Genomic DNA, 11,317 nt, shown 5'->3' with positions numbered 1-11,317 from the left:
GAACAGGCACCAGTGAACACAGGCTCTGTTGACAGCTGAGTGAATTAGAGGGTTAGGGTTACTTTGGCCTTTTGTCAAAAACCATCATGGTCAGTGCGGTATCACAGAAGGAAAGGGCGGCTTGCCAGGTTGACGCTTCATGGTTCCTGCTCAGCAGAGAACATTTTCTGTTTGACAGTGTCTCTGCACGAGTCAGACCCACCAAGGTATTACAGCACTTGGTCATTTTCTTTTCTAGGGGACTTCCATAGGCAAATGTCCAAAGAACAAGTTATTTAAAGGTTACATAGAATTGGAGCTACAGCTTCGAGAATTTGACAGATGCCGGAAGCTTTATGAAAAGTTCCTGGAATTTGGACCTGAAAATTGTACCTCTTGGATTAAATTTGCAGAATTGGAAACAATCCTTGGCGATATTGAGAGAGCCCGTGCAATCTACGAGTTAGCCATCAGCCAGCCACGCTTAGACATGCCAGAGGTGAGGCTCTCAAGTTGAATATAAATTTGCTTTAGTCAGCTCTGTAGTATTACTTTAGATGACCATCTAAATGTGCATTTTAGAGCATAAAGATCTAATTTTCAGTCTTTTCCACTCAAATGAGGACTTTTCTGTTTTGGAGATAGATAGCAAGGCCAGAGGAGCAGCCCTCTAGGTCAGCAGTCGCCAGCTGGTGGTCCGCAAAGTCCGAAAGGTTGGCAAACGCTGCTCTAGGTGGATACGAGAGCACAGCAGTGCCTCATTATGACACCAAACTGAATTGGGATATAATGGGTGGGTGACTGGCTCTCCTCCATTCTCAAGCAGGAAGCTAAAGGGGATGGGAAAGGCAAAGAGACAGGCAGCAGATAATCCCACCTGGAGATCAAGGGAGATGGAAGTTGAGACTGCACACCTTTGGATTCTCCTAGCAGTTTACTCTGGATTGGGCTGTCGGAAGAGAGTCTAAGTAAACCAGGATACTCCTGGAATTATTGCTACTGTACTGGAAGTCCTGTCTTGAGCAGGATCTGATATCATCCCTTCAATATTTAAGCTAGAGCCACAAGGTGGTGCCAAACCACAGCTAGAACGAACTTGAATCTAATAGGAGCCACCGAACTTGGCCTTTTTGTTAATCTTGCACTAATATTACCTTTCATTTAATAGTTCACTGGGACCCACCACTGCCTTGGGGCAGGGCTTTCTGTAGTACTAGGTCCATCTATTGGCCTCAGCTCCTCCACAGACTGCCAGCTCCCAGGAATCCAGACCACATCTTGTTTAGCCTTGTGCTCTCGACAGGCTATACATACTAGCAGATGGGCATCTGTTCACTGCATGCTTGTTAAGTTGAACTCAGACATATCAAGAACTTAGTAAAACGGTATACACTGGCTAATCTAGGCCTGTTTCTCCCTGTAAGTTCAGTTGTATGTGACTCGATCATGACTGCCTGGGAGATATGGCAAGTTTCTCAGCTCCTCTTGATAAGTCCAGCATTTGAAAAATTCTAAGATAATCCAAGCCTTTTCTTCTCATAATGTAGAATTCTAGCCAAGTTGGGCAGCTTGTAAATGCTAGTGTTATTTATTTATCCATATGCTTTCTGTTCTTTGTTCATAAAAGTCCTAGGTTTCTGGATGTCCTGGGTTGGAATGGTAGTTAAGTTGTGCTTTGGATAAGGGCATATTGCTTTTAAATGTCAAGACTGACCTATTAAGTTATCTCCCTCAGGTGCTCTGGAAATCATACATTGATTTTGAAATTGAGCAGGAAGAAACTGAAAGAACACGCAATCTTTACCGACGATTGCTTCAACGGACACAACATGTCAAGGTATTCTGTGCTTTATAGGTGATCTGGTTTTGCATGATTGTATTCTAGATGACATGGTTAATTTGGTTCTATAATAATTGTTTTTAAGGTATGGATCAGTTTTGCACAGTTTGAGTTGTCTTCAGGGAAAGAAGGAAGTTTGCCTAAATGCAGACAAATTTATGAAGAGGCTAACAAAACCATGCGAAACTGTGAGGAAAAGGAAGAGAGACTTATGTTGCTGGAATCTTGGAGAAGCTTTGAAGATGAATTTGGAACTACGTCAGATAAGGAAAGAGTAGACAAACTCATGCCAGAGAAAGTCAAAAAGAGAAGAAAGGTCCAGGCTGATGATGGGGTAAGAACTTGTTAAATGAGCAGAAATGCATTCTGACTTAGAAACCTGTGCTTCTATGTGGCATATGTACATCTGAGAATGGGAGCAGGCCTTGGTAGTTGACAGTTGCAGTCGGGCTAATCAACTTTCAGGTAGGACCTAATCCAGGGAAGGCTATAGGAAGGCTCTTCTGCCCAACAGGCATGACCCAGTCGTTGGCACCTTCTGCAGGAGACTCACGGGGCTTAGATTGCAAGAGCCCCTGTCGGGAGGCTGTGGTAAGCAAAGCAAGTGGAGGTGAAGCTGGAACTAGAGTGATCTTTAGGAAGTGAAATCAGTGGACCCACTGGAGGTGGGGATAGGGCAGGGATTCGGAATAATTATGCATTTAGAGGGCTTTCACTACTGGGTAAATACTAGGTAGATCTTTACATTTTTAAAATCTTAGACTACAAGAAGGAGTTAGAGATACTATCTCCTTGGTTGATTATAGAGGATCTGCGCTAAGATTTGTAGAATATTTTTCCACCAGGTTTTTAGCTCTCACTGAGCTACACTTGCAACACCACCAATCCAACAGCTACTCATCTGCTCCCAGTATTCAAGGCCTGGCCTTTGTTCTTTGTGTATCAGACTTTGATGTTGTGTAAAATGAAGATAAGTTGATTTTGAATTCTGGTTTTTTCAGTTAATATTTTCCACTCTAAAGTAACTGAAATAAATGTATTTCAGCCACGTTTGCTTATCCTTTAATTGTTTACCTTTTTCCTGCAGTCTGATGCAGGCTGGGAAGAATACTATGATTACATCTTTCCGGAAGATGCTGCCAACCAACCGAATCTCAAGCTCCTGGCCATGGCCAAACTTTGGAAGAAACAGCAACAGGAAAAGGAGGCTGCCAAGCAAGACCCGGATAAGGACATTGATGAGAGTGAATCCTGATCCTGTTCATACTGATGTTTTATTATTTTTATAAATTAAGTTTGGAACTCTGTGACTCCTGTAAGTTTTTATATATTTCACCAGTAATGAAGTGATTGAAATCTTTGGCAGCTATTTTTTTAGTTCTTTTAAAAATGCTCTTGGGCTAGTTAGGTGGGTGGGGGTTGTGAGTAAAGGAATTTCTTTTTTAACTGCTGGATTTCTTTGATGGAATCCAAACATTTTTTATCCACATGATGCATTAGGAAATCTAATTGAGGTAACATTTAGCATTGATTTTAGATGAAATGCAGGCCTTTGAAAGAATCTTTTTCTAGAAGTTTTCAAGTTACATTCTATAGTAACTGTTAAGGTGTAGTTTTTTCATGCCTTTTTCATAAAGATATTTTATGCGTTCATCTGAAGTCTTTAACTTTTTCATGTCTTCTGTCACACTAACTTAATTCTATTGCCAGCTGTGCCACTTAGTGATATATAACAACCTTTATTTTCATTTCTTCACTCATAAGATGGGCTAATACTTGCCAACTCATTTTGAAGATTAAATACGGACCATACCTAATGCATAGTAAGTGCTCAATAAAATGTTCATTCCTGGCCACTTGCTTAAATATGTGCCACTTGCTTAAATATGTTCATTCCTTATAGAATTGAATGTGCTTGGATTAATTTAACTTCTAAAATCCTTACTTTCATGGCCATTTATGCTAAGTACTTTTCAAAACATTAATTGGAAAATAATTTACAGTGACTATATTTCTAAATGATCTTTTTTATCAAGAACATATTAGTCAAATTCCAGTTATGCCCTAATCAATTTCCCGGACTGGTTGAACTCTGTAATGGCTTGTTTAAAAAACAGTAATAGGTGTGCCATGAAAAACAATATCCCATGCTCAAGTTTGGGAAACCCTAGATTAAGGGTTAAGCCTTATTAACTAAATCTCTTTATAGGCTGCTCAGAGCCTTTGATATGCTACCATATATATATGAATTAACAGCAACAATGCTGGCATGTTCCCCAAACTCGCTGGACGAGGGAGTCATTTCTACCTAGAGTACCAGTAAGTATCTCTCAGTGTCCTACTAAGCTCAATGAAACTTAATAGCACAAGGAGAATAATAATAGCATTTGGATAATACATTGCTCACATTCTCAAGCAAAAAATAATTGCCTTAATTGATCTGAAATTGTTTCCTTTAACTTGGCGTATATTTCTTAAGCCTATCTTTTTTTGCTCTGTTGACTGCCCAGGTTATAGAACTATTTATCTCTAAGACTGTTTTTCACTTATAAGGACCATTAGCAAATTTATTATCTGCAAATTTATTATTAAGTTTGCAAATATGTTACCCACAGGAATAAAAGCTAGTTAATGTTATTAAATTGTATCTTGAAAATAAGGTAGCTTGTGATTTTTTAAGGGCAGAATAAAATAGGACTATTAGGATAAAAGGCAACTGTTTTCAGTCTCACTGGTTCATTGGACCAGTATCAGCTGTTGGGTATCAGGTTCTGACTATTGAGTAGTGAGGTCTGCCTAGTCAGTGAGGAGTATTTGTGATTTTAATATCCTTTGGCAAAGTGCGCTGTGTCAAAGGGTGAGATGAAAACAAGCCAAAATGCTAATAAAAGTGACTGATCATAGAGTCCTGCTAAAATTATGTTTATGTTGCATGTATGCATAAGAAAAAAAAAATCTGATCAATGCAAAGTCAACACTTCCTGGGAAGTACCAGAGTGTAATGCATGAAGGCAAAAGTTATTCTCTAACGGTAGAACATAAAGGATTCATTTCTTGTTCACTCTTTCAACGCTACCAAAGTAAGTCCTTTCAAAAGTAACAGCTTTTTAGTAATCATTTCTGTGGGATTTTCTTTACTTCTTTTACTCCATGTTTTCAAATATTACAGGTGATGAAAACTACACATGAAAGTATGTTGTTGGTCTATGATCTAGTTACATGGCCTTTAGGATTTAGGTTCTTTTTCCCCTTTAAATAAACCTCAACATCTTTTTATAATTTGAAAGGCATGACTTAAGCAAAATATATATGAGAAACGGAAAGGATCTAGAACTAACAGTATGAAAACAATAACTGGGAAGAATTTATTTTGAAATAAGGAAGCTTAAGTATGCTGGTCAGAAACTGTTTCAAGTATGCATTTTAAAAAATTTTTTTATATAAATAAGCATATCCTAAATGATGCTTTCTCAATCTTAATTTAGTTTTACAAACTTCCAAAAAACATTTATAGAGTCAACAGTGCACTTTATTATACATCTTAGATTTAACATTTCATATATGGTTTTAAAGCTTCAATCAATAGTTCAATAAAAAATATATATATATATGCAGCAGTGGTTCTCAGGCATAAAATTTATGAGGAGATTGGAGCTTTTTTCCCCCTAGCATATAGTGAATATTATGAACTCTGATAGAATGTTTCCATCTGACTTAGCTGCCTTTCTGATTGAATTTTATTACAGTGGACAGCTTCAGTAGATATGATGTTGCTACCTGGAAACAGTAAAATTTAAAACATTTTCTTGAAGTCTTTAAGATCTAAATGAGCACTTTTCTCTAACAGAACTCTAATCCATCCAATAAAAATAATGTCCATAAAATATCTGGAGCATCAACCTAAGAACCACTGCCCATGGTTATTCAATGTCTTCAGGTCTCACAGGATGAGGTAATGGTATGATGGATTTCTTCTCAGTGTCCCTGGAAAGTGCTTTTCTCATATCTGTTAGGAAGCAAAATTTAATTAAAGTACCCAAATTTCAATAATTTTATATTAAATTTAAAGTGTACAGGAAAAGCTCCCATAAGAGAGAGGTTTTGCCCCTTATCTCCCCTTTCACCATAATCTAAGGAAGCGGTTCTCAACCTGTGGGTCGCGACCCCTTTGGGGGTTTAACGACCCTTTCACAGGGGTTGCCTAAGACCATCGGAAAACACATATATAATTACATATTTTTTTGTGATTAATCACTATGCTTTCATTATGTTCAATTTGTAACCATGAAATTGGGGGTCATCACAACATGAGGAACTGTATTAAAGGGTCGCGACATTAGGAAGGTTGAGAACCACTGATCTAAGGGCAATGTCTTTATACAAGTGAGACTCAATCATCAGTAACCAGAGGGTAATAACCAAAGCCCAACTGGGATTCAGCTCTTCATACAAATGTTCTTTTGACAGAATCTTAGTAAAGTAACGTAGTAAGAAAATAACATAGTAACTAGTCATTGGTTAGTTAATGTAAGCTAATTAGTGGTAGGTTCCTAAAGGCAGGTTAAAGGAAATTTAAATATTATATATTGAATTTAAAATATTAAGTCCAACAAATATGATTCTTTTAAGTTTATTAAAATAATTAGATATTTCAGTCTGTAGAATGAATGTAAATGTTCAGCTTCCTCTTTGGGATCTTGCCAAAGACAGCTTACCATAAGCATCCTCATCGGGCTCCCCGTTGCTGGCTGAATAGTACTCTATGACCGTCCTGTATACACTGTAGCCCAGCTGCTTGTACATGTTGACTGCAACTTGGTTAGATACTCTTACAAAGAGATCAACAAAAAATCCACCTTTTCTTTTTTTAAAAAGAAAGGAAAATGTTACCATGTGAGAAACCATAGAAAAAAATAGGTACATGTATTTTTAAAAACAATACTTGCTTTTACTTTGACTACTTTTAATAGAATGGCAGTAATAGGACCTTGCAGGTGATTACATCATAAATCAATTTAAAAAAATATATATTGCTGAGGATTTATAACAACTATTTCACTGTATAAAAAGATGACTTTCTGTCTGCATACTAATATTTCAAAACCTACAGTACATATTTTCTTAAAATATAAAATTTAAAACATTTTTTCCACAATTCTGCTAATTGGCTTAAAAAATTACTGTGTATTTTATGTCATAGTAATTGACATGCCCATTTTACCAGTTAGTCATACAATACTCCAGTCTATTGCTGGCTTGTCGGGGTGCACACTTCTTCAACTTGTTAAATAATGTCTGTTTCTCAACTTGCTGTGCCCCTTAAACTCCCACAGAAATGGGTAAGACTCCAGTACCACACTACCAAGGCTTTTTGCATCAGACTTTTTGCTTGAAAATCTTACAGTATAACAGTACCTCAGGGATATTAATTGGCATTTGGATTACTAACAAGGCTGAATATATTTTTGCTAGCCATTTAGATTTCTGGTTCTGAAGTCTCTATTGGTCTCTGAAACATTTTTCTTCTTCCTCCCGTATGCTATAGTTTGGTATGCTGGATATTCAACATTGTGTAAAGGATGTAACATCTTTTTTCCAATTTGCTATCTTTTTCCAGTTTGTGGCTAGTCTTGTCATTATCTTTATGTATTTTTTTGATGAACAAAATTACTTCATTTCAATGAACTTGAATACAGACAGTCCTCGGGTTACATCGGACTCAACGTACGTCGTTTTGTGGTTACGTTGCCATCTCCCATTTATTTTTATTTTAAAAAGTCATTTCAATGCATATACATATGTGCTTTATGTTTTTTATTTATTCACCACAAGTAAAGGTCAGGAATTGTTATCGTTCTTTTAAATTTTTTTTACTGTTTCACTTCATTACTGCTGTGTGTGTGCTCCATGTGAGTGACGTAGGTGCTTACGTAGATGGGTTTCGACTTATGGTGAAAATCACGTTACATGGTGATGTAGGAACCGATCTCCAACATAGCCCAAGGACCTACTGTATATGAACTTTTCCTTTACAGTTAGCATTTTTTATGGCTTGTTTCAGAAGTTCTTTTCTACCTTGAGCTTAGGGAGACACTCCCCTGTATTAACTTCAAAGGGCTTGTTAATTTTGCTTTTCACATCTAGGTTTTTAAAAAATGTGGAACTGATTTGTATATAGTAAGATGGCAATCTGGGAAAATTTTTTTCCCCATATGGATATCCTATTGTGCCACCACTTTTCACTGAAAAGTGTATCCTCTCATCACTCAAGACAACTGCCTCCTCTGAGGGATGTGAAAATTCATGTATTCCTGGATCTGTTTCTCAAATTCTGTTCCATGCTCTAGACAACTGCACCAGTCCGAACACAGCCTTACTCATTACAGCTTTACTCCAGCCCAAACACACGTGAGTCTTACTCATTACAGGTTAATATCTATGATATCTAAAGGAGCAAACCCACCCATTTTGTTGTTCAGGAATATATTGTCTCTTTTAGGCTCTTAACCAATCCTCTATTCCAGTGGTTCTCAACCTTCCTAATGCCGCGACCCTTTAATACAGTTCCTCATGTTGTGGTGACCCCCCAATTTCATTGTTACAAATTGAACATAATTAAAGCATAGTGATTCATCACAAAAACAATAAGTAATTATATATGTGTTTTCCGATGGTCTTAGGTGACCCCTGTGAAGGGGTCGCGACCCATAGGTTGAGATCCGCTGCACTAAACCTTTAGGGAAAAAAATCTAGCAAAAGCTGCAAGATCTCTAAAGTTGATAAAACTTTGAGAGACATTAAAGATGATCCATCTAAATAAGTGGTTCCCAACATGGGGCAATTTGATTTTTAAGGAAGGCAATTTGAGAGCGAGTTATTAACACTGAAATTTTTATGGTTCTAGGGTCCTCATATACAGTATATAAATATATATTGTGACATTTATTCATTTGAGTTCTCTATTATATGTTTTGAAACTTTGCTGTTTTTTAATATCACTTCATATATTTTTAACAATTTCTTAGTGATTTCTTCCTCAGTACTTCAACTGTCCGTTTGTTCTTTTATTTTTCTTTCATGGATGCAAGTTAATGGCCTTTTAGGCTTCCTCCACATGAATAAGAGTTCACTTTTAATATGATAAGAATTATATGTCACAGAAGGGGCATCAGGATTTTAGAGATGCTTAGGTGGGGTATGGCCAAAAAAAGGTTGGAAACCACTGATCTAAATGCAGAGATAAACCACAGTGCATAAAGGAATTAATATAGTAAACTGGTAATTGGTTCAAGAGCCCATGTAATTGCAGTAAAAATATCTCAGGTATTTTTTGTAGGACTTACATTGATTCTGAAACGTATAGAGCATGTTTCACAGGGGTCGCCTAAGACCATCGGAAAACACATATATACTTACATATTGTTTTTGTGATTAATCACTATGCTTTAATTATGTTCAATTTGTAACAATGAAATTGGGGGTCACCACAACATGAGGAACTGTCTTAAAGGATCCCAGCATTAGGAAGGTTGAGAACCACTGGGGAAAAGATGTTAGTGTCCCTAAAAGTCAGGTATTGCATGTTTTAAAAATTCTTTGAGCACACCAGTGTGCCATTTTTAACATCAGTATAAAGTTCAATTGATTCCTATACAAATGATAAGATTTAGAAAAAGATGCCATTTGCAGTGGCATCAAAATGCACTTTTTCAAAAAACAACAGCCAACACAACAATAGCCATCTGGTGTAAATGAATCAAAATTACACTTGTCAGATCGGCAAAATTATTTTGGTGTGCCACAGAATTTTAGTAATGTGTGCCACGAAATGAAAAAGGTTGAAAATCACTGGTCTAAACATTTACTTGTAGCTTCTTAATGAGTTTCCTATCTGCCCAATCTTATCTTTGCAAAGTAAGTTTGTTTTTTTCAATCCTCTTATTTTTTCTTGGTTTACTGGTGCTGTCTAGTATTTTCAATATATTACTAAAGAGGGGTAACTATAGGTGTCTTTATCTTGTCCCAGATTTTAAAAGGAAAGCATGCATCACCACCAATATTTACCACAGGTTTTTCGCAGATACTCTTCAGTTTAAGGAAGTTCTCTCCTATTTCCTAGTTTGATCAAGTTTTTAATCACGAATGAATACTGAATTTTATCAATGCATTTTTTGCATTTACTTAAATAATAGTTCTCCTTTAATCTATTACAGTGGTGGAATATACTTACAGATTTTCTAATGTTAAAATAACCTTCCCTTGATATAGCATCTTCTTTATGAATTGCTGAATCCATTTTATTAAGATTTTACTGGGATTTCTGCATGTATAATGAAATTTCCCTCAAATTTCCTAATTCTTGTCAGATTTTATTATCAAGGTTATCCTAGCCTTAAAAAATAAGTTGAAGAATATTCCCTCTTTGTGGAAAATTGAACTTAGAGTCATTTCTTAATTAGAATGGTAAAAATTTTTGCCAGAAAAGCCAGTGTTCTATGTGAAAAGAGTTTTGGCTGATTGAAATTCTTGAAGTCAGAGGTCAGCTCACAACTTATTTTTTGTTGCTCTCGAACTAAGAATGTTTTTTGTAATTTTAAAGGATTGTTACACACACACACACACACACACAGTAGAGACCTTAGGTAGCCCACAACACCTAAATATTTACTATTTGGCCCAGAAAAAATTTGTTGACCCGTTGTCTGATTGGCCTAGTAATTAGAAAGACACACCTCCCATTATGGTGATGATTTGTCTATTTCTCAGTATAGTTTTACCAAGTGGTGCATTTTTACATTGAATATGTCATTGAGTATGTAAATTTTTTTATTACATCTTCCTGATGGACTAAATCTTTTATCAATATGCAATGACTCTTTTTAAACTGGTAATGATTGAACTATACTGTGACAATTGTTCATTTATGTATACCAACTGTCTTGATTAGAATTTGTATAATTTTAAAAATTACTTTCAATCTTTCTATATCTAATCTTTACACATATTTCCTGTAAATAGTCCTAACAGTCTCCTTTTTTTTCAATTTTATTTTACTTTTCAATTTTATTTCATAACACAACATGAGATCTTAATACATTGTAAATGTACAATACATTATTGCTGACTACAGGTACAATGCTGTAGAGCAGACTTGAGCTTTTTCATCTTGTTTAACTGAAACTTTATGCTGATTATTAACTCCCCACTTCCCCATACGCCCAGCCCTTGGCCACCACCATTCCACTCTTTGATTCTATGAATTTATTTTAGACTAGTGGCCCAGTACACGAAATTCGTGCATGAGGGAAGGGGTTGTTCCTCAGCCCGGCTTGCGCCCTCTCCAATCTAGGACAGCAGAAGGATGTCCTACTGCTGGTTTACAGGGATTGGGCCTAAACCAGCAGTTGGACATCCCTCTCGCAATCCAGGACTGCGGCTCCTAACCGCTCACCTGCCTGCTGGCCTGCTCGTCCCCAACTGCTGGCCTCCTTGCCCCCA

General features: G+C 36.7%; 2 protein-coding genes across 3 annotated transcripts in view; one reads left to right on the top strand and one right to left on the bottom strand.

Annotated features, from left to right (window-relative positions):
- Positions 1-5,419, top strand: part of CRNKL1 (crooked neck pre-mRNA splicing factor 1) — a 30,040-nt gene extending 24,621 nt beyond the window's left edge. For both annotated transcript variants that reach the window (XM_006776150.2, XM_015572034.1), the window contains 4 exons: positions 239-478; positions 1,715-1,816; positions 1,905-2,153; positions 2,907-5,419. In XM_006776150.2, coding sequence (XP_006776213.1) covers positions 239-478; positions 1,715-1,816; positions 1,905-2,153; positions 2,907-3,074 — 759 coding nt within the window. In that variant the 3' untranslated portion in view covers positions 3,075-5,419. The remainder of the gene's footprint in view (positions 1-238; positions 479-1,714; positions 1,817-1,904; positions 2,154-2,906) is intronic.
- Positions 5,331-11,317, bottom strand: part of NAA20 (N(alpha)-acetyltransferase 20, NatB catalytic subunit) — an 11,995-nt gene continuing 6,008 nt past the window's right edge. Inside the window, exons 4-5 of the mRNA XM_015572035.1 lie at positions 6,535-6,680; positions 5,331-5,825 (exon numbers count right to left, since the gene is read on the bottom strand). Of these exons, the coding sequence (XP_015427521.1) occupies positions 5,740-5,825; positions 6,535-6,680 (232 nt within the window). The 3' untranslated portion in view covers positions 5,331-5,739. The remainder of the gene's footprint in view (positions 5,826-6,534; positions 6,681-11,317) is intronic.

The sequence above is a fragment of the Myotis davidii genome, unplaced genomic scaffold (assembly GCF_000327345.1).
Source record: "Myotis davidii unplaced genomic scaffold, ASM32734v1 scaffold608, whole genome shotgun sequence".
NCBI lineage: Eukaryota > Metazoa > Chordata > Mammalia > Chiroptera > Vespertilionidae > Myotis > Myotis davidii.
The sequence above is the reverse complement of the archived record's forward strand: the minus strand, read 5'-3'. Positions and strand labels throughout refer to the sequence as shown.